The sequence below is a fragment of the Pogoniulus pusillus genome, chromosome Z, assembly GCF_015220805.1.
Source record: "Pogoniulus pusillus isolate bPogPus1 chromosome Z, bPogPus1.pri, whole genome shotgun sequence".
NCBI classification, from domain to species: domain Eukaryota; kingdom Metazoa; phylum Chordata; class Aves; order Piciformes; family Lybiidae; genus Pogoniulus; species Pogoniulus pusillus.
In genome coordinates this window covers 12,728,412-12,751,920 of record NC_087309.1, presented here as the reverse complement: position 1 = coordinate 12,751,920, position 23,509 = coordinate 12,728,412, and the positions used below count along the sequence as shown (strand labels likewise).

General features: G+C 50.4%; 1 protein-coding gene across 4 annotated transcripts in view; it reads left to right on the top strand.

The window, feature by feature from the left end:
• The window catches only part of RUSC2 (RUN and SH3 domain containing 2), an 82,032-nt gene that overhangs the window by 49,879 nt on the left and 8,644 nt on the right, over nt 1–23,509 (top strand). For 3 of the 4 annotated variants that reach the window (XM_064176457.1, XM_064176458.1, XM_064176456.1), the window contains 5 exons: nt 14,281–16,353; nt 18,040–18,828; nt 19,364–19,564; nt 21,150–21,293; nt 22,861–22,937. In XM_064176457.1, the coding sequence (XP_064032527.1) occupies nt 14,388–16,353; nt 18,040–18,828; nt 19,364–19,564; nt 21,150–21,293; nt 22,861–22,937 (3,177 nt within the window). In that variant the 5' untranslated portion in view covers nt 14,281–14,387. The remainder of the gene's footprint in view (nt 1–14,280; nt 16,354–18,039; nt 18,829–19,363; nt 19,565–21,149; nt 21,294–22,860; nt 22,938–23,509) is intronic. The other variant, XM_064176459.1, reaches the window with a different exon arrangement.

Below are 23,509 nucleotides of genomic sequence, written 5' to 3'. Positions count from 1 at the left end.
AATATTGCACAGTCTTGCTGTGGTCCAAGGATTTCCTCCCAGTTCAGAAGCTTCTTGTTCCATCATCCTGGGAATCCTTCTGCCTGTTTTTTTTACCCACCCTGCCTGAATTCTCTTGATAATTCAGACCATGTCTGACAAGATTACAGAGGACCTATTTGATCAGGGACCTGACTGGAAACCAGTCACAAGAAATCAACAGAGTGAACAGTAATGAGGTTTCATATCTGTGTGCTATAGGGTCCTTTTATTCAGCTCATCAGATCATAGATCACAGAATCAACCAGGTTGGAAGAGACCTCCAAGATTAGCCCGTCCAACCTAGCACCCAGCCCTAGCCAGTCAACTAGACCATGGCACTAAGTGCCTCATCCAGGCTTTTCTTGAACACCTCCAGGGACGGTGACTCCACCACCTCCCTGGGCAGCCCATTCCAATGCCAATCACTCTCTCTGCCAACAACTTCCTCATAACATCCAGCCCAGACTTTCCCCAGCACAATTTGAGACTGTGTCCCCTGGTTCTACTGCTGGTTGCTTGGGACAAGAGACCAACCCCCACCTGGCTACAACCTCAGAACTGGACACCGCACTCAAGGTGTGCCCTGACCAGTGCTGAGTACAGGGCAAGAATAACCTCCCTTGTCCTACTGGCCACACTGTTCCTGATGCAGACCAGGATGCCATTGGGTGCCTCAAAGGATTGCAGAATTCAGCCTGTGGCCTCTAAGCAATTGGATATCAGCAGCAAGATTGTAGATGGTCCTGATGTCTTTCAGAGGGCAGGATAAATTTGATGCCTCATTTCCATCTGATGCATCCTTTATTTGGCTCAACCTTTCTGCTTTGTAGCATGCTGTCATCACCAAAGCAGGGTGTGGCCAGGCTTCGTAGCATTGAGTTGCTTATGACATATTCCTGCTTTGGAGAGGCAGAAAATTTCTTCCTATGTATCCAGTTATCACAGTATCACAGTATCACCAAGGTTGGAAGAGACCTCAGAGGTCATCAAGTCCAACCCTTTACCACAGAGCTCAAGGCTACACCATGGCACCAAGTGCCACGTCCAATCCTGCCTTGAACAGCCCCAGGGATGGCGACTCCACCACCTCCCCGGGCAGCCCATTCCAGTGTCCAATGACTCTCTCAGTGAAGAACTTTCTCTTCACCTCCAGCCTAAATCTCCCCTGGTGCAGCCTGAGGCTGTGTCCTCTCATTCTGGTGCTGGCCACCTGAGAGAAGAGAGCAACCTCCTCCTGGCCACAACCACCCCTCAGGTAGTTGTAGACAGCAATAAGGTCACCCCTGAGCCTCCTCTTCTCCAGGCTAACCAATCCCAGCTCCCTCAGCCTCTCCTCATAGGGCTGTGCTCAAGGCCTCTCCCCAGCCTCGTCGCCCTTCTCTGGACACGCTCAAGCATCTCAATGTCCCTCCTAAACTGGGGGGCCCAGAACTGAACACAGGACTCAAGGTGAGGTCTAACCAGTGCAGAGTACAAGGGCAGAATGACCATTCCTGATGCAGGCCAGGATGCCATTGGCTCTCTTGGCCACCTGGGCACACTGCTGGCTCATGTTCAGGCGGGTATCAATCAGCACCCCCAGATCCCTCTCTGTCTGGCTGCTCTCCAGCCACTCCGACCCCAGCCTGTATCTCTGCATGGGGTTGTTGTGGCCAAAGTGCAGCACCCTGCACTTGGAGCTATTGAACTCCATCCCATTGGACTCTGCCCATCTGTTCAGGCGGTCAAGGTCCCGCTGCAGAGCCCTTCTGCCCTCCAACCCAGCCTCAGTTGCTGCTTCTGGTCTTTGCATAACTACCCAGAACTAGAAAGAGTAAGCTGTTGGGCATAGGTGCATTTGCAAAGGCATTTAGATGTCCACTGTGAAGAGGAAGATCTAATAAAAACAGGGTGCTGCTGGGATCTTTTTGTGCTTGATTTTGGACCCAGTTGCTCGCAGTGTGTATTAAACTCCACATGGGATTGCATCATTAATGGGCTGGGTGCTAGGTTGGACTGGATGATCTTGGAGTTCTCTTCCAACCTGGTTGATTCTGTGATGCTAGGATTAAAAAGCAACACAGCTCTGCAGATCATAGAATCATAGAATCATAGAATCAGCCAGGTTGGAAGAGACCTCCAAGATCAGCCAGTCCAACCTAGCACCCAGCCCTAACCAATCAACTAGACCATGGCACTAAGTGCCTCATCCAGGCTTTGCTTGAGGACCCCCAGGGACGGTGCCTCCACCACCTCCCTGGGCAGCCCATTCCAATGGGGAATCACTCTCTCTGTGAAGAGCTTCTTCCTAATATCCAGCCTATACCTACCCTGGCACAACTTGAGACTGTGTCCCCTTGTTCTATTGCTGGTTGCCTGGGAGAAGAGGCCACCCCCCACCTGGCTACAATGCCCCTTCAGGGAGTTGTAGACAGTAATAAGATGCAGGCATTCTGGTTGTCTGGCAGCATTGATTGCCCACAACTGCTGAGTGAAGCCACATTTGAATTGTTTCTCCTGTTCACTTGCACTTGGATACCCAGTCCTGGTAGAAACCTACCACACTTCACCACTGTGCTATAATCCTGCCAGGTGTCTTAGCCATCTGTAGCTGCTTTATTGACAGTGGCTTCTGATACTTCAGTTAGTTCAAGAGCTTGGCCCTGCTGTGGTTTCATGGAATTACAGGATAACTGAGGCTGGAAAAGACCTCTGAGGTCATCAAGTCCAGCCTATGACCTAACGCCACAACATCAGCTAACTCATACCACCGAGTGCCACATCCAATCTTTTCTGAAAGACCTCTAGGGATGGTGACTCCACCACCTCCTTGAGTGGTCCATTCCAGTGCTTAATCATTGTTTCTGTGAGGAAATGCTTCCTAATATCCAACCTAAATCTCCCCTGGTGCAGCTTCAGACCATGCCCTCTGGTCCTGTCACTAGTTGCCTGGGAGAAGAGCCTGACCCCCACTTGACGACAACTTCCTTTCAGGTAGTAGTAGAGAGTGATAAGGTCAATTCTAAGTCTTCTCCAGGCTGAACAACCTCAGCTCCCTCAACCTCTCCTCACATAACTTTCCCTCCGCCCCCTTCCCAGTCTCATCACCCTCCTCTGGACCCACTCCAGTACCTCAAGATCTTTCTGAAGTGAGTGGCCCAGAACTGCACACAGTGCTCAAGGTGAGGCCCCACCAGTGCCAAGTACAGGGGTAGAATTACACCCCTAGTGCTGCTGGCCACACTACTACTGGTACAAGCCAAGATGCCATTGGCCTTCCATACCACCTGGGCACACTGCTGGCTCATGTTAACTTCAGTCTCTTGTAGCTACCTTTGCTGTTTGTATTGTTTTTGCTATGTGGCTGCGTGAGGTTGTACATTTGCAGTCTGGCATCCCAAAGACATTTGGTTTTCACTTGATATTGAGTAGTTCCTACATATGTGGAACTTTGGGCTGAACAGACAATAAACATGATTTTACAGCAAAGATGGAGTTCCTTATTTGTCAGGCTTTCTCCAGTGGTCACTATTGTGTTTGCCTTGCAGGGAGGCCTCAGAATTGTTTTTTGCAGCTGTGACTCCTGCAACGTGTGGTGTAGACAGAAAATGCAATGCCTATTGCAATCTGGGTAGGGAGGTGGCAATAGTGAAGCTATGCAGCTGTGGAGTGGCTGGAGGATGGATGTGCTGACTTGTGCAGCAGTGTGAGCTTGTTCACTATCAAGATAGAACTCGGTTTCTTTTTGGGCTCAGGCCATCTTTTTCCCCCAAATCTGGAAGGTGACCCGATTTGAAGTGCAGCTATTCTTGTGGTTTTAATTTTTACAGGTGAACTTGCTTCCATATTTACCCTCCCATAAGCTTTAGATAAGCAGAACCTCTCCTTTGCTATGGTGTTGACAGCACCAGTAGTCTGAAGCCAGATTCCAGTAAATGTTAGAGAGGAAAGAGAGAACCTAGTGAATGTGATTCACAGCCTCTCATTGAGAGGTTCTTTGAAAGCAGAGTATTTTGGGGGGTGTTATAGATCCCCAGCAGCCCCTGAAATGTCTAGTATTGATGAGAGGTCTCCATCCACAGGAATCTTCCATGTCCTCTCCAGCTGTTGCTGTCATCTCAGGAGCCCTTGCCCCTGAAGTGCACACCCAAGCAAGAACAACTGCTCATCCACCATCACATGCAGCCACATAAGATGCTTCGTGAGCAGCCTTGCTATCCTCTGTGCCTGCAGGCACAGCCCAGAGAGTCAGCTTTGATCTACAAAGCTTTACTGAGCTTGATGCCTAACTCCCCCCAAGGGATATTTTATTCTCTGCCCTCCTGTCACTGTTGTGGAGAGTTTTGAGGTCACAGCAACCAGGCGTAGAAATAGGTGGGAAAACCTTCAATCCTCACTTCTGCTGGCTTTGGTTTGGGTTCACTCTCAGCTGCTGTCTTGATTTTGTCACTGCTCAACTGCTGCCTTTGGTTCCTAGGGTCTTCAGCCAGGCAAGCCTGTAAAAAGAGCATGTTCATGAGGCAGCCAGCTGACAGCCCTGCTTCATAACTAAGCCCTGGCCAAAGCTATGCTGTTAAGCAGGCATTAAGCTTGGCATCTTCAGCTACTGATTGTGCCCAGCAATTTCATTTGCTTACAGGATTTTCCTTTTCCTTTCTGCATGGTTTCTTCAGTGTTCTGGGGCTCCATCAGAGCTCAGTCAGGCTCCAGCAGCTCAGCTGGCATTCGAGGAGCTATGTTTCAGAATCGAATTGTGTAATTTCTGGTCTTTTAAGATATTCGGTATGCTTTGAGAGAGCTCAGACAGAAAGATGCTATAGAAGTGCAGTTCCTCCTCCTGCCGCAGCTGCTGCTAGAGTGTCTGTGATGAGAAAGGATTTGCCGTGTCTGCAGTTTAATTCAGCAGCAGTTTCAGTGTGATATTAACACAGCACTGTTTCTACATCAGAGGCTTTTTTTCCTCCTCTGTGAATTTTCATACAGTAATTAGGGGCATATGTGGTGGGACTAGGACAGAGGATGGCCAGTGGGGAGAAGGAGGAGCAGGTTCCAACCCAGATCACCTCAATGTATGTTCATGAGTCACAGCCTATAAGTGGCTCCTGCCGCATGCCAGATGATGAGTCACAATGCAAGAGAGCAAAGAAATGGGGGGGAGGGGGGGGAGGGGATGGTTCAGTTACTGTCCTACTCGTGTTATCTAGCAGAGATCTGCTGTTTGGGATATTTTTGATGGCTTGGGTAACCCAAAAATGCCCAGAGTAGCTGGGGCTTCTTTTCCTCTTACTAGGAGGTGGTACCTGCTTCACGCTGATTGTGTTACCCGTTGCTTATTTTTGTCTCATCTCACCTCCTGATCTCTGCTGGCAAGCCCTGCATCCCTGACCTGTGCAGCTTGCAGCTCCTTGCTGCTGTGAGCACAAGGGCTGTGACTGATCATCACGTGCTGCAGTTTCCATTGTGAATATGTCATAATCCCATATAGTTCTGGGATGTAATCGTGCATTAATCATGGGCTTAGTCAGGCTGTCCTGAAGACTGGTGGACAAAGTGCTGGCCTCTGAGGCACCTTCTTGTGGAAAGAAAAGGGTATTGGATCTTTCAGGAAGCAGTTTGCTCAGCACCACAGATGAACCATCCTGAGATGTGGCAGAAATTTAGGAAGTGTTTAGTCTCTCTGCCTTGCTGCAGCCCCCTTTAAACACCAAGTGCTGGAATAGTCACCCTGAGTCCAGGCAGATCACCCTCATTATCACAGTATCACACAGTATCACCAAGGTTGGAAGAGACCTCACAGATCATCAAGTCCAACCCTTTACCACAGAGCTCAAGGCTAGACCATGGCACCAAGTGCCACGTCCAATCCTGCCTTGAACAGCCCCAGGGACGGCGACTCCACCACCTCCCCGGGCAGCCCATTCCAGTGTCCAATGACTCTCTCAGTGAAGAACTTTCTCCTCACCTCCAGCCTAAATCTCCCCTGGCACAGCCTGAGGCTGTGTCCTCTCGTTCTGGTGCTGGCCACCTGAGAGAAGAGAGCAACCTCCTCCTGGCCACAACCACCCCTCAGGCAGTTGTAGACAGCAATAAGGTCAGCCCTGAGCCTCCTCTTCTCCAGGCTAAACAATCCCAGCTCCCTCAGCCTCTCCTCGTAGGGCTTGTGCTCAAGGCCTCTCACCAGCCTCGTCGCCCTTCTCTGGACATGCTCAAGCATCTCAATGTCCCTCCTAAACTGGGGGGCCCAGAACTGAACACAGGACTCAAGGTGTGGTCTAACCAGTGCAGAGTACAGGGGCAGAATGACCTCCCTGCTCCTGCTGACCACACCATTCCTGATGCAGGCCAGGATGCCACTGGCTCTCTTGGCCACCTGGGCACACTGCTGGCTCATGTTCAGGCGGGTATTATTTTCCATGTTCCCTGGAGCAGGGAAGGAGAGATGGAGGTTTAGAGCGAGTCAAACCACAAGTATTTCTGTTCACACTTTGCCTTTCTTTAAATATGCTGGATGATTTACTAAAGGGTTTAGTGAAGGCATTCATTTGGCAGAGATGTATTAACTGGTGAGATGTCCAAACAAATCCTGTAGCTAGTCCCACTCTACAACAATGTACAAGCTTCCTCACCCCCAGCCTCTACTTACTCACCCTGATGGTTCAGACTCCTCTTCAGGCCACTCATCATCTGCCCCTTGCCCCAGCCTCTTCAGTGATGCTCCCCTTGAATGCCCCTCCAGCTTCCCATATTTTTACTGTTAAGTTGGTTTTTTTTGAAGCTATTCAGTACTTTCTGGAAGCTTTTGGAGTGGCAGAGCTGTGGCAAAGACACTTCTCAGTTTTACTGACATCCTGGAAACTGATGCTGGAACCACTGTGCCCTGCAGTTTCCCCATGCTGTCTGAAGAGTGACTTTCCATTTGGATTAGTCCCTCAGCCCTCTTGCCTGTGTAAGGAAATGTTCTGTCTCTAGGGGTCAATGTTCACCACGGAATCAGAGGAGTCCTGTACAATTTTATTTGAATAAAGAGAGTCCGCGGGACAGATCCCTGTGGGATCTCTCCAATTGCTGGAGGTTGCAGTCTCCTTTTAGCCTAATTTCCCCACCTCAAGTGACGCTTTTCCTTTCCTCGTTGGCTGAGGTATTCAGAATGCACAGAGTTCCTGGGCTGCCTACTACGTGTTACCCCCTTATGTGCACAGCCCTCTGCATCATACATCCCACGTTCATGGAAATGAGGCTGTACACCTCCCTGAGTGGAGAAGTTTATATTCAGTAGCCTATTTAAGCCTGTGCACTACCCCAAAAGTTCGAAGGTTCAGGTTGTGTCCAGCTCTTCCTGGTCCCTGCTGCCTTAGAAGGACACGTTTCAAATTCAGGGAATGAGCCCTGTGGAGCCATCAGTGGTGTGGCCTGACCAGTGCTGAGTACAGGGGCAGAATAACCTCCCTTGTCCTACTGGCCACACTGTTCCTGATGCAGGCCACGATGCCATTGGCTCTCTTGGCCACCTGGGCACACTGCTGCCTCATCTTCAGCCTACTATCTACCAGCACCCCCAGGTCCCTCTCCTCCTGGCTGCTCTCCAGCCACTCTGTCCCCAGCCTGTAGCACTGCTTGGGCTTGTTGTGGCCAAAGTGCAGGGTTCTGCACTTGGCCTTGTTCAATCTCATCCCATTGGCCTCTGCCCACCCATCCAGCCTGTCCAGGTCCCTCTGCAGGGCTCTCCTACCTTCCAACAGATCCACACCTGCTCCTAGCTTGGTGTCATCTGCACACTTACTGATGCTGGACTCAATCCCCTCATCCAGGTCATCAATAAAGATATTGAACAGGACTGGGCCCAGCACTAATCCCTGGGGCACACCACTAGTGGCAGCTGCCAACTGGATGTGGCACCATTCACCACCACTCTCTGGGCCCTGCCATCCAGCCAGTTTTTGACCCAGCACAGAGTGAATCTGTCCAAGCCATGAGCTGCCAGTTTGGCTAGGAGCCTGTTGTGGCAGACAGTGTCAAAGGCTTTGCTGAAGTCCAGCTAGACTACATCCACAGCCTGCCCCACATTCAGCAGGCAGGGAACCTGATCATAAAAGGAGATCAGGTTGTTGAGACAGGACCTGCCCTTCCTAAACCCCTGCTGGCTGGGCCTGATCCCTTGGCCATCCTGTAGGTGCTTTGTGATGGCACCCAACATTACCTGTTCCATCACCTTGCCTGGCACTGAGGTCAGTGAAACCACAGCCATTCAAAAAGAGGCAGCAAGAACCCTCTGGGTTAAGGATTTCCACTGAGCATTCAGTTTCATAGGTGCAGTGCCTGAGGTTTGTAGAAACAGCCATCAGATGTTCAGGAGAAAAACAGCTTCCAGAAACACCAGCATCACCTCCTGCTGACAGTTCTGGCGATCCTGCTCCTGCCTCTTCATTCTTCATCCTGCACGTGCAATCTTTTCGCATTTAAGTCACATTTATTTCTTACATCCCTGCATGCCTCCCTCAGCATTGCATTACATTCTGGGCTGGATATTAGGAAGAAGTTCTTCACAGAGAGAGTGATTTCCCATTGGAATGGGCTGCCCAGGGAGGTGGTGGAGGCACCGTCCCTGGGGGTCTTCAAGAAAAGACTGGATGAGGCACTTAGTGCCATGGTCTAGTTGATTGGATAGGGCTGGGTGCTAGGTTGGACTGGCTGATCTTGGAGGTCTCTTCCAACCTGGTTGATTCTATGATTCTATGAGGAAGATTGTGTTGCTGTTTGTTGAAACTCATTGTTCCACATGTGCATCTGCTAAGCAGAGCAGAATGTTAAGCAATCAACAATGGAAGTATGAAAGTGTGGCCTGAGCATTAACAGATAGTGAGTAGATGCCTAGAGGTATGTGACTACCACACCTAATACACCAGCACTTGGAGCCAACTTGTGTTTGCAGTTGAAGCAGTGCTTTGCCAGACAGTTTGGAGCCAGCTCTGGTGGCTTTGACATACTCACAGCAGTGTTGTAGAGGCAGGAGACTGTACTCCAGAAGCCATGAATCTGCACCAAACACCTTAAACTAGCACAGCGTCCTGAGTCTTTGAGGGTACAACACAGAAGAGACTTGAGGGCTTCTGTGTACCTGTCAGCAAGGACTTAGAAGGCATCAAGTGTAGGGCCTGAAGGGCTCAGCATGCAGCCTCTTTTCTGAAATACAGACATAACGTAGCAAGCAGCTCTCAGATCAGTGCTGTACTACTCTTTGTTGCTCAGCACTCACCTCCTACTTCCCTAAAGCTTAGTTGCAGCTAAAGAGTTTTCATCTTGTATATATATGCATGGAGGTACAAGCATTGACACCAATTCCATACCACACCACAGGTCTCTCACAAAAATCCCTCCTTCTCTGCTCTGTTATCTTGACTGCAATGAAGTGTCTGCAGACAATGGAAGGTCTGGCTCCAAGTAAACTCTTAGCACCTTAGCAAAGTGCTGACTGAATAAGCATCCTGTATCTTCCATGTGGTGGCAGATGGTGTCAGTATAGAGAAGGCAAACGATTCTGACATTCTGAGTGATAATTATGGGAATAGAACATCTCTCTTATGAGGAGAGACTGAGGGAGCTGGGGCTCTTTAGCTTGGAGAAGAGGAGACTGAGAGGTGACCTCATCAGTGTTTATAAATATGTAAAGGGTAAGTGCCAGGAGGATGGAGCCAGATGCCCAGGGACAGGACAAGGGGCAATGGCTGGAAACTGGGGCATAGGAAATTTCGTGTAAACATGAGGAGGAATTTTTTTCCTTGTGAGGGTAGCAGAACACTGGCACAGGCTGCCCGGGGTGTTGTGGAGTCTCCCTCTCTGGAGATATTCAAAACCTACCTGGATGTGTCCCTGTGTGATCTGGTATAGGTGACCCTGCTGTGGCAGAGGCGTTGGACTGGGTGATCTTTCGAGGTCCCTTCCAGACCCTGACGTTCTGTGGTTCTGTGGTTTGCAAGTACAATGGCTGTCACACTGATCTGTCCAGAGTTAGGGTGGTTTTTGTGTTCCTCCCTGCCATGTGCTGCCACAATATGCTTTTCTGGGCAGGGATCATTGCAAGACGCTGTGTTTGCTGTTGTCTGTGTAGGATTGAGCAGGATTTGGTGTGCTGTGGGCTTCTGTGATCACAAATGGTATAAAACATGAGTGTTCAGGTACAGATTGCCTATCCACATCTCAAAAATTCCCTGTGCAAAGGGCTGTCAGAGCTTTACAAAGAGCTGATCAAAGCCAGCTGCATCTGAAGATGCTCTGCTTACTGGATTTCAAGTCCCAGCATCAGTCCCAGCCTACCAGACTCCAAACAGGAAGAGGGAGTGTTCTTCTACAGTGTTCCAGAACCACAGAGGGAGAGTCAAGGGATCATACAGCTGGGAAAGATGCTCTTGCTTTGGGAGCTGAATAATCATTGTGCTGGAGGTGCCATTGCCAACCTCCCTGCATCTCTGTGAGAGCAGGAAGCCAGACAGGTGTCCCAAGGCAGAGAGACTGGGTATCTAGGGCACCAAAAAACAGTCATTCCTGTCCCTAGGGAAGCTGTCAAAATGGCTCCCAGCAGGACCTGGCTATATGCCTCCTGGACCCTAGGACCTTGTGCTGGGAGCAGGCTGTGGGTGCAGGCAGAGTGGGCATCCATCTGCTGCAGCGTGCGTGACAGCCAGTGGGTGACTGTCCACCTGGAGAGCCTGTGCTACCACCGAAACCAAGGGGAGGGCTGCATGTTGCAAAGAGAGCTCCAGAGAGTCGGCTGGCAAGTAGCTCTGCCAGCAGCCCTGGCATTTTGCTGTCCAGTGTTGAGGTGTGACTGTTGCAAGCCTTGCCCTCTCGCATCAGCTTCTGCACAAACAGGAAACGTGTGTTGCTCAGCAGGGCTTGTCAGCAGCTCAGCATCAGTGCTGGGAGCCATCTCCAAGCAGCCATTTCCCAGAAGCAGCAGTGCCCCTGGTGCTTCTGCAGTGAAGTGTGCTGTCATCGTGGTCTGTGTCCTGAAAATTATTCTTTCCAAGTGATTGCATCACTCAAAGTACAGCACAGCTTCATGGAGAAATGTGATCTGAGCGTTGCAGTTAGCTATAAAGGCAATAACAAGGGCCAGGGGAGCCTGCATCAGCAGGTAGGCTCATTGGAGTACCAGCCTCAGAGAGAGGCAGGATAAATAGGGACTCCTGCTGCTACATGTACAATCAGTGGTGCACAAAGTCCAAAATGGGACATGAACACTGCCCCGTGTTAAACACTACTTTCAGTGTCTGTGTGTGATAGACAGAGTCAGAGGCTGCTCTTACCCATGGTGGTTCTTGAACAATGTGGGTTTTGGAATGCCTGTTGTACAGGGACTGTGCTCAGGACAGGCTTGTTTCTTTCAGCCTCTGGAGCAGTGGTTGTGGGGAAGGAGCCAGAGGCATGTGAGACCGACGAGTCACCGAAAGCAGAGTGAAGGGCAGCAGTGGTGTCACGAGCATTATAGGTAGGAGGGAGTAAGGTTGGACAATGGTCCTGCTGGATGTGGTCCAAGTGGTCAAGTAACCTCTCTACATCAGTACCTAATATTGGGTGAAATGGCCTAGCAGAAGCAGACATGAGGTGTGCCCTTCATGCTGCCCTGCAGAAAAGAACCCCACAACTCATGGAGAGCTATGAAGCAAGTGTGTTTATTTCACTGTCGGGTAGAGGGGAGATTGCTCCACCAAATCTGCACACCCTACACTGGCACAAGCCATAATTTATGTCTCAAAAGCATACAATTATTTCTTAGAAGAGGTGTGATTATTAACATTAGTTCTTGGAGCTCATTAACATAGATGTCCTCCCGTTCTCTGTCCTGGTTCCACCCTCTCAGTGGTCTTCTGGGGGTCACCTGGGATGAAGGCCAGCAGTCTTCCTCACAGTGTACTTTTCACCTTTGGACAAATTTTGCAGCTGGCTTCCCTTAATTGCTTCATTAGTTTGTAGTCGAGATGTTTTGGCTCCTCCTTATCTCTATCCTGCTTTCGTTAGTCAAAAAGAATGCAAACCTGGACTTTTCAAGCTTACAAATTACACACCTCCAACTAATTGCTGCCAACACTTCTAGAAAGCTTGGCATTTATGGTTACTTATTATAACTGATCAACTAATAGCTACAAATACCTTCTTACACCCCAGTCAAGAATGTGCATCTGGTCTGTGAGGCCCTGTGTTTGTGAAATTTAAGGAGCCCTTCACCAGTGTTCTTTGATTTTGTACTTTTCCTTCATCAATGTAGGTCTCATGATGATCTCTGATAGTCTGTCAGAGGGCTTGCCTGATTGGTAGCACTGGTGTTAGCATTAACTTTGGTGTCATTGGGTGTTTTTACTGTAAACACTAGATCCATTTCCATCTCTCTGTTTTATTCCCTGCTAGCTTCATCCTGTGTCTGTAAGAAGCACTACTATGCATGGGAGGAAAGTACTTCTTATGCTATGAAGCCATAAGAACTGAAGTTCCTGATCTTTCTGTGAAGCTGTATCATTGCTTATACTGTTGTTCTAACTCCACTTATCCCACATTTCTCAGTTTCTCTCCTGGGCTTCCATGTGCTTTTTGCAGCTCTGCTCCAATTCCATTATCATCCTATAGTCACAAATCCTGATGTGATGGTTTGGGTGTTCCCCACCCCCCCTGCCCCCCACTTTAGAAATCACCCAGCCTATAATCTAGTTCTTCTCAGCAAAACATTCTAGCCTGCTTCAAACTAGCACACCTGGGCAAGAACTGATACTGAAAATGCCACTTTCTAGAATCCGAAGGTCAGTGGTGGCAGCAAACCCAGGGTTCTGAAGTCCAGAACAGGATCTGTGTCCAGCTCTGGGCTCCTCAATTCAAGAGAGATGTTGAGGTGCTGGAACATGTCCAGAGAAGGGTGACAAAGCTGGTGAGGGGCCTGGAACACAAACCCTGTGAGGAGAGGATGAGGGAGCTGGGGTTGTTTAGCCTGGAGAAGAGGAGGGTCAGGGCTGACCTCATTGCTGTCTACAACTACCTGAAGGGAGGCTGTAGCTAGGTGGGGGTTGGTCTCTTCTGCCAGACAAGCAGCAGCAGTCCTGGAGGTGCTTGCAGACTGGGCTTCTGGGTTATATGTGGAATGAGGAATACATTTTCTGCTCACCCACATCAAATGCTAGTGAACATCTCCCTCTAGGGAGTGGGGCTCTTCGTGACTTGCCATAACAGTTCCTGGGACTGTGGTCTACAGCAGTAGTACTGTTAATGCAGAAGGTAATAAGATAATGAGGTAAGTGTCACAGATAATGATAGAATAATTTAGGTTGGAAGCAGCTGTGAAGATCATCTGGTTACAACCCTCTTGCCATGGGCAGGAACACTGACCACTAGACCAGGTTGCTCAAAGCCTCATCTGGCCAGGCCCTGAACACTTCCAGGGAGGAGGCATCCACAGTAGTGTAGCAGACTGTCAGTGGACTGTGAACCAGCCACCTAGAACCACAATAGGAGCCAGTCTATCAGAGGCTTAAAAGGTTAGCAGAAGGCAGTGTTCTGTGTGGGACATATTTGACATCACCACTGAAGTCATCCATGCCTCTTCAGATGAGACAACTCTACATACATAGGTAGTTGTATACTTAGGTGTACTCTGCTTGCACCATTAAAAGAGCTCAGGATCTCGTAATGGGGGCTTGGATTTTACAGAGGAACTGTTGTTGTTGCTTTCCCTGTCCAGTCTGTTCCTGCTTTCCAATCTCTGCCTGAACTTGTGTGTCTGCAATGTTACAAGGGCCTGACAGTTCAGTTCACTGTTTGGATCTTAAAGGAAGGTTCAAGGTGCCTAAAGGCAACCAAAGATGCTTAATCCAGTTTGAGAAGATGGACTGCTCTCATCAGAATGCAGTACTTCATCTCTGACCCTGTGCTATCTACATGGTTTGCTGCAAGCAGACAGTGACATACACAGTGAGGTCTTCATTTGGCCCAAATCCTGTGCAGCCCTTTGGCCACCTGAGTGAAGTCAATTAGTCACAGCAGATGACTTTTGAGAAGGGTCAGCTGGAAGGACACATGTTTCCCCAGGAGTCTGCAGGGAGGGAAACGTTTTTGTCTCACATCGTGATGCTTTTCCTGGAGAGGGGCAGCTCAGGACCTTGTGCTAGGGTATGTTCCTGACAAGAACCAGTCTCTTAAGTCTTTGTCAGCATGGGAGGTCTTGAGTCAAACCCAGGATACTTTAAATAGGTACTGCCTTTTCTGAGAGGTGACTTCCTTTGTGTTTTTGTCTCTCTCTAGGTATCTGAATTTCCTCATGAGAAGTGCCCTCCCTGCCTCTCATGTACAGTCCTACCTGTCCATGGGTGGCACCAGCTTAACTAATGTCCTGAAGAGCATTCCTCACCATGGATAGTCCACCCAAACTGACTGGTGAGACGCTGATTGTCCATCACATTCCCCTGGTGCATTGCCAGGTCCCTGATAGACAGTGCTGCTCCATGAGCAAGAGGACCAACCCCTTCTGCCAGCCAGAGCTCAGCATCACACAGACCTCTGCCCTTCCAGACAGAGACCTTTCACAGACTGACTCCTTGGTATATAGCAGCTTTCTTCAGGCCTCTGAAACCTCAGCAGAGGCCTCAGACAACAAAGAAGGCAAAGCAAGGGATTCAATTGTCCCTAGTGTCAGTAAGCGACATAATCCTTTCCTGCTGAGTGAGGGTGAAGACCTCAGCATCTTTGGGGATGATTTGGGTCAAAAATCTTTCCATCTTCACAACTCGCTTGTGGCTGGGAAGCCTCCCTTTCATCTGCATGATTTGGCCTTGCCCCCATTCCACCTCCACGACTCTAACCACATTGTGAAATCCTGGAACATGGCCAGCCGGTCCGCTGTGGTGGATGGGCAAGAGGACAAAAGCAGCAGCAATGACATCCAGAAGAGGAACAACGCAAACAAGTGCCATCAAACCTCAGAGCACATGGAGCTGGATGAATGCAGCTGCCATCGTGGCAGCTCCTCCAACTTCTCCTTCGATGGTGGTGAGTGGAACCAGAACACAGGTGATCTGCTGAGGAATGAGGATGCCCTCAACAGCCGAACATGCAGCTGTTCCAGCTCGGAGCTCCAGCACTGTCGCTGCTACAGTTCATCGAGTCAGTCTGAAGTGGCTGACCAGCAGATGGGCTACATCAGTGACTCTTCCTGCAACAGCTCTGATGGGGTGCTGGTGAACTTCAGTGCTCTCTACAACAAAATGAATAGTCAGTCTCGCTCCAACTTAAATTCAGCCAACTTGTCCTGTGACTCTTCCTTCTGCAGCCACTCAGACACAGGAGCTTTTTACTTGGATTTGCATTCATCACCCACAGAATCCAAGATGTCTTGCGAGTCACATAACCAAGAGGGTCCAGGGAAGGTGTGTGGGTGTCAGCACTCCTCCTCACCTGTCCTAGATGCTAACTGCAACTCCTACCACCTCCACTGTGAGCCTTGCACTTCAGAGAGCTCAGACCTCACTGCCTGCTTCCAGAGCCAAGCACGGCTCGTTGTGGCTACACAGAATTATTACAAGTTAGTCACATGTGACTTGTCTTCCCAGTCATCTCCCAGCCCAGCAGGATCTTCCATAACTAGCTGTTCAGAAGACCATACCAAAGGTAGCCCAGCCCAGCCCACTGAGTACTATCTGTTTAGAAGGCCTGACCTGAGACAAGAAGAAAGCAATGTGGAATGCAGTGAAGAGGAAGCAAAGCAGGAATCCACCCAAAACATGATTGAGGGTCAGGTCTACGTGAACGTTTCACCGCCCAACCTCAACGCAAGCCGGCAGCGCTCCAGAAGCTATGATCAGAACCTGGACAGAAGCCCCAGCAGCAGGCTGGGCTCCCTGGAGCGCATGGTGAGCTGTCCAGTCAAGCTGAGTGAAAGTCCAGCCATACCCATCCAGAGTTCTCCCCCAAAGCGAGTGACATCTTTTGCTGAACTGGCTAAAGGCCGTAAAAAGAATGGCATGTCCCCACCACTCCGCTCCAGTGGTGATTCCTCCTTGGAGTTCTCCCCTATCCCTGAGACACAGCGGGACTGCCCAACCTTCCTTGAAGAAAGAGCTCGTCGCAGCCAGAGTCTTCCACCCATGCCCTTCATCCACGGCTTGAACCGGAGCTGTGAGGGCTTCTGTTTGAATCACAATTTTGGGGACAGCCAGGCTTTGTGTTCAACAAAAGACTCCGTCTCCAGTGAGAAGGTCCTCAGTGGGCATGGGGCAGGTGAGCAAGCCTCTCTCTCCCTGCTGACGGAGGTAGATGCCAGCTTCTCAGGTGGCTCTGCCAGTGGCCATGGACAAAGAGATGTTAGAGCCCGCGCAGACGGTAAGGATCCAAATTAGGCAGAGTGGAGAAGTAAAAAGAAAGGCTGCATTTTTGGGCAGGAGGGTGTCAGCAGAGGAACCCGCATGGCAAATGGAATACCAGTGCCTGAGCAGTTTGTTTCCTGGTCTGCCACTCCCTGAGATAGAGCTCTGCTGGCTTCATTCCCAGATTAGCACAGGTGTCTTGTCCTTGAATTTCTAAAGCCTGATGAGGCCATTGCAGAATCCTCATATCATGTAAGGGAGAGCATGACATTAGCACTTAGGGTCTCTGCAGCTTGGAGGACTGTCTCTCCTCCAGGTGTTGTACTCCCCCATCCGTGAGACTCCTCTTTAGCTCCTAAGACAGTGGTGTGAAGATGATCAGTAGTCATATTCCCAGCAGGTGAAGGGAAGAAAACTACTAAGGAGGTTTTAGCCTTTCTTCTTTGGAGCTACATAGGTCAGAGGTGGAGAGGGAAGGAGCATAGCCAGCAGCAGCAGGGTCAGGGAGCTCACCAACTCTCTACTGGGATTTAGAGTACAAGTGCTGAAGAAATTAGAGGGCCTCTGTGTCCTCTGCTGGAATATCCTGGTCATATCCTCCATAGTGCATTGGACTGCAGCAAAGCTTCCTGTGGAGGGTAGTTGTGGCAGTTCTCTCTGCAGGGAAGCCTGTGTGTAATCCCTGAGTTGCTTTCCATCTTGGTATTGCTGTCACTTGTGCTGGTGAGGAAGCTGCATGGCCCCATCAAAGGTATGGCAGTTTCTCCAGCATGACAGGAGACCTGTCTCTGCCCTAGACAGTTCTTGTACCTGCTCCTTAGATCACCTTTAAACCAGACTTCTGTGGTAAAAACCCCCTAACATGCCAAACACCAGACTGCCACTGTCTAATGCCCTGAAGATTTCTGGCTGGAGACAGGAAGAACATGGCATTCATAGCCATGACAGTTGTGAGAGAGATTTTGGCACCGAGAAAGAAAACCATGCTAAAAGCTGCTCCATCATCTGTTGGAGCAGACCTTCACTTTCCAGGACTCTCTTGGAAACTCTTTTGTTTCAGCCGTGCCTCTGATTTGTTTTAGAACATCCTGCTTAGGCATGGTACACGTAGGGGGGATGAGGGGAGCTGTTTATTCAGAGGGTAGTCAGTGACTGGAGAAAGAAGAGGGAGAAGGGAAAGCAGGCAGCCTTTCCAACAGCACTGAATGCAATGTGGAGTGCAGACTTGCAGTGCTCTTGCATGTAATGCTTGTGCTTGGCTGGATGATTTCTCAGCACACATGGGAGGGAACAGTCCTCCGAGATAAGGATTTCTGCTGTACCACCCTATGATGGGCCATGCATTCGTGGTACTGCATGGGCAGAGGCAGGTCAAGGACATGCGCTTTTAGCCCTGTCTTTGTGCTGTTCTGGGAGCAAGGGGCGGGGAACAGCTGCACAGATGGTGACCCTACAAGAAGAAACTTCTCGTGCAGTGCTTTGCCCTTACAGACAGCTACCAACAGATGGAAACTGTGCACCTGGGGACGCATTTGTTTACCCTGACAGCTCATGATGTGTGCAACCAGTTCAGACCTGGACCAGTCTGTGTGTGTCCTCTAGCCTGCAGCTGAAAGCACGTTCCCTTTTATGTGTGATCTGCTAGGCTGGCAGTGATTATCCCTCTAGCCATCCTCACACTGTTTCCTTTCTTTCCTCAAAGGTGGTGGCACGGACAGCAAGCCTGTGGTGCGCTACAGCAAGGACCAGCGTCCCACAACTCTGCCCATCCAGCCCTTTGTTTTCCAGCACCATTTCAGCAAGCCCCCTAAGGCCCGTGCCCTGCACAGCCATTTTGCCTCTAGCCTTTCCCAGCTCTACAGCTTGTCCAGCAACCGGCCTGCCAGTCAGCAGATCTCTTCCAATAACCAGACCTCAACTTCAGCCACCTTGGCAGAGCAGGCAGCTGTGGCAGGCAGCCAAGCCCACAGCACGCTCCTGACCCAGCGCTCAGCCGATGGAGCTGCCTCCCGAAATGATGGCTGTGCTAGGAAGCCTACCCCTGAGACAACTCGGCCATCCCCCCTGGGCAGTTACTCTCCTGTGCGATGCAACGTGCCTTTCTTTCAAAGTGGGGACTCCTCTTCCTCGCCCACCGTGGAGAGAGCTGGAGAGAGCCAGCCCCCTAGGAGCCGGTCCTGCCCTATTTCTGCCAGCCTGCTTCCCACGAGGTCTTCCCCTGCTCTCAGTGCCATGCAGCCCTCCCAAGCCACCAAAGCTGCTGCGCTGAGGCAGAAGGAGAATCCCAAGCTGATTCCCAAGAAGGAGGCACCGCTGGAGCCAAGCCCACCACTCTCCGAGTACCGACTCCACAGTGGGTCCCTCCCACCCCTCTCAGTGGGTGGTATGCCCAAGAGCAAAGTAGGAGGCCATGCAGATCCCCACTGGAGAAGTGGCAGCGAGACCAGCAGCTCTGCTCCTCTGAACAGCATAGGAATGCGGGCTCTCAATGGTAGGCACCCATCCACCAGAATGTGCTAGTTTGGAATGTCTTAAGCTCCCTGTGGCTATGGCTGCTCCTTATAGTACCACCCTCTCTTATAACCAAAGCCAGAAAAAAAACTGCACCCGAGTGCTGCAGTGCCCAACAGCCCCCACCGTCACTTTGCCTGCAAAGGACAGCCCTGTGCTAAGAGCATGTCCCTTCAGCCCCGACTCCTACACTGTGTTCCTGGAGAGGGTCACATGGGACTGCTATCCTACAGCACTCAGGTGCTTGCATCCCAAAACCTGCACCCTCTATGCCCACAGCTCTGAGGCCACCCAGGCTTCTGCCCTGTGCTGCCAGGCTGTGGCATCCCTCTGTGTATGTGTGCTAACATCCTGAAATGCTGCTGGATTCTATGGTTCTATGGACTTGTAATTAATGTGTGTTCTCTCTTTCTCTGTCCTTCCTCTTCCTCATCTTTTCTCTCCCCTTTTCCCCTCCATGTCTTCCCATCTACTCACATCCTCCCATCCGGTGCTCACTGCCCACGGCGTCCTAGCGAACCACCTCTCTCCCCAAGCACTGAAGTGGCGGGAGTACAGGCGGAGAAACCCCCTGGGTCTGGACTGCATTTCGGGGCTGCCCAGCTTAGCAGGCAGCCTAGACAGGAGGCAGCAAGAGCCTCGGATGAACCAGGGAAACTCCATCTTTGAGCTCCCTGGGACTCTCAACACCAGCCATTTCCACTGCAAGCTCAATGGTGCGCACCACCTTTCTGCTTGGGGATCCTGGGAGGTGACCCTGGGCTCAGGTTCAGTATCCCTAGGGGCTCAGGTTCAGCCTAGCTTCTTCGCTGCTTTGCCTGCACTGAGCAGAAGGGATGGTGCATCTGCTTGCAGTGGGGCTGTGGGGCACAAGAGAAAGGTGAAAATTGCTTCACTGATGAGTACAACCTGTGTAGAGCCTCCCTTCTTCTCCATGAGCTGAGAGCAGTCCAGTCTAGTCCTGATCTGGATTGAAGGGGAGGGTGAATAGCCCAAGCGACTTACCTGATCTTCAGAAAGTGCTCCTGGGCTGCATCCAGCTTTTGTAGCTCTCCCAGACAACCAGCAATAGAACAAGGGACACAGTCTCAAGTTGTGCCTGGGGAAGTCTAGGCTGGATGTTAGGAGGAAGTTCTTGCCAGAGAGAGTGAATGGCATTGGAATGGGCTGCCCAGGGAGGTGGTGGAGTCACCATCCCTGGAGGTGTTGAAGCAAAGCCTGGCTGAGGCACTTAGTGCCATGGCCTGGTTGACTGGCTAGGGCTGGGTGCTAGGTTGGACTGGATGATCTTGGAGGTCTCTTCCAACCTGGTTGATTCTATGATTCTATGTCTCACAGAGGAGTCCAGTCCCATGGAGATCTTGTGTCTGAGCCATGTAATGTCTGTCCATCTGCCCCAGCCCTGCCAGCATGTAGGTCCTGAGCTGTAGCTCTCGTGGGGCAGCTGGCAATACTGTTGCTCACTGTGAGGCTCTGTCTTCTCCATGCTTTGCCCTTCCATGTTCTCCGAAACCTGTGCAGGAAGAGCTGAAAATGACAGGATACTTTTCACTGAATCTTTAAGTGTCCTCAGGGAGGAGCAGTGTGGTCTGTCTGTGGGAGGGAGACCATTCTTCAAGCCAGACCCAAGTCGTCCAGGGAATTCTTCAAAACTCTACATCTCATTCTGCCAACCCAAACAGTTTCTCCATCCCTCCTTTGTGGAAGGATGCTAACACAGTGCTGGGGTCTCAGCTGGCTCCTGCAGAAGCTACCCTTGGAAACAGGGTCCAACCAAAGAGACAGGCAGAAGACACATAGTTTGTTGGCTGTTCATGGCACCATGGGACAAGTAGGGATTCTCTCTGTGCTCTAATTCTGACCTCACCTGCTAGGACTATCCACACAGCAGCCCTAAGAGTCTAGTGCAGTAAGCTTTCCCTTAGCACCAGCCCCATCAGGATGAACCTCCCACAGCATCTCCCAGTGTCCATGGGCCCCTAGTCAAGGTGAACCTAGATGTTGGTTGGGCTGTGGGGTTGAACTGTATGGATTTGCATTGCTGGGAGAGTAAAAGCCAGCAGACTTGCTGTCCCAGCCTTGGATGTCCCAACTCAGGCTGTTTCAGCCTGGGATGAAGACTGCTGCTGGTGCAGGTTGCTTCTGGGAAAGCATGGGAGAGGATTGTGTGGTCCTGCTCTGGCAGGGGTGTTGGACTTGATGATCTCCTTGGGTCCCTTCCAACCCCTAATATCCTGTGATCCTGTGATTTGTTTTACCAACTTGGAGCTGATCCTTCTTCCCCCTGTCTTGGCCCTACAGGACAGTCTATGAGACAGCTCCAGCTTACCTACACTGACTTCTTCCCTGACTACTTCTCACTAGCTGAGAAACCTCCTGCTGAGTTCTGCCTCTCCCCAGATGGCAACACAGAATCTATCTCCATTGATTTGCTGCAGAAGAAGGGTGAGTCCCAGCATCTCTCATGGACAAGAGTGGGGCTGTAGTGCAACGCAAGGAAAACAGTTCTTTCTGTCTCAGCTCGTCTCTATAAACATCATGATTCCTTTCCCTTCCCTTCTCTGCTGTAGTATCATAACTGCATGTACCTCTGGACTGATGGCTGTTTCCATGGCAGGTTTCTGTGTTCTCTGCACCCTTCAACGCACCACAGAGTATGTTTGAGCTGCTTGTCCTAGAAAGTATGGTTAGAAAGTTCACAAGAAAGGGACTAGAGGAGGCAGGCACAGGAGTGCCTAAGGGAGATTTCATACTTTAGGTAAAATATCTGTTTGGTGCTAGATGGTAATTTGTTTTCATAGAAGGGATGGAGAAGGGATTCCAGAACAGGACAAGATATACCTGTGTAGAGGCAGAAATGGGGAGTGAGTTGTTGACAGCTGGTTCCGTGTCATTTCACAGGCAGGGCATGTGCAGAATGGTTCCTGTGCCTTTGCCAGCTGCGTGTTGCTGTTTAAAGGATAGCAGCTTTCCCCTCTATTCCACTTCTTTTCCTGCATCATACTGATGCAGATGTCAGGTTACCCACCATGAACTGGTTACTGAAAGTCATTACACTGCTTGCCAAATGCATGGCTTCTGCCTTGTCGTCCTCTAGGATGAGAGCAGTAAAAGACTCATTGCCTCAGACCTCACTTCTGCGTGTGGAGATAATGTGTGGAGGTGTTGGTCCATATCCCTTGGTAATATTGACAGGTTCTCTTATGCTTAGCCACTTGCATCAGGAACAGTGTGGCCAGTAGGTCAAGGGAGGTTATTCTTGCCCTGTACTCAGCACTGGTCAGACCACACCTTGAGTACTGTGTCCAGTTCTGGGCCCCTCAATTCAAGAAGGATGTTGAGGTGCTGGAACATGTCCAGAGAAGGGCAACAAAATTGATGAGGGGCCTGGAGCACAAATCCTATGAGGAGAGGTTGAGGGAGCTGGGGGTGTTTAGCCTGGAGAAGAGGAGGCTCAGGGGTGATCTTATTACTGTCTACAACTACCTGAAGGGGCATTGTAGCCAGGTGGGGGGTGGCCTCTTCTCCCAGGTAACCAGCAATAGAACAAGGGGACACAGTCTCAAGTTGTGCCAGGGTAGGTATAGGCTGGATGTTAGGAGGAAATTCTTCACAGAGAGAGTGATTGGCATTGGAATGGGCTGCCCAGGGAGGTGGTGGAGGCACCGTCCCTGGGGGTCTTCAAGAAAAGCCTGGATGAGGCACTTAGTGCCATGGTCTAGTTGATTGGTTAGGGCTGGGTGATAGGTTGGACTGGGTGATCTTGGAGGTCTCTTCCCACCTGGTTGATTCTATGATTCTATGATTGTAGAAGTTATCCTACTACTGGCCTGATAGGTGAGTGTTGAAACTGGCAGGGACAGATTTGGTGACGAGTTAGAAGGGGATCTGCAGGCTTTTGGCAGAGGGGGCATGTGCACTTACATGGATTTGAGAAGTCCCTGCCTGTGTTTGGTCAATGTCCATCCTAGAAACCCCTCAGGCACCTCTCTGCCTCACTGTTTCCCTCTAGGTCTGGTGAAGGCAATCAACACTGCTGTTGACCTGATTGTGGCTCACTTTGGAACCAGCAGGGATCCAGGGGTGAAGGTATGTGTTGCTTTCAACATTGTGGAAAGGATGGAGAAAGATTGACTCTCCCTTCTTTTCCAGTGTAAAAGTGCAGAGTCTCCCATGAAGGTAGTAGTACCAGGAACAAACCAGAGGAAGGTGATGGTGCTACCGAGCAGCAGGTAGCAGATCTGTTACAGCTCTTACTGCCTGGCACTGAAAGAGTGCATGGGTTTAAGGGATGATCAGAAAAACAAAGAAAAGGGAAGTTCATTGAGGTCTGCTAAACACATGGGAATAATGTCCATCTTAGATAATCCTTGAGTTGAGAAGAGCTGCAGACTGTGGCAGAATCAAGGGCAAGTATTATGTATGTTTGCTCTCTCTTATGTACTTACTTGTGGCTCTTTGTAAGTCAGAATACCAGGCCAGCTGGACTTCTGGTCTGACACAGTACACCAGGTCTTTTTTCCCCATACAGAGGAGAGCTTTGTCACCCTCCCCAGTCCCATGATTCTATTCTGACACTGGCACCCAGATAAAGTGCAGTGTCTCACCCTCTCGATGTAGGGCTCCATCACGATAAAGAGAACACATCAGTCATTGCTCCT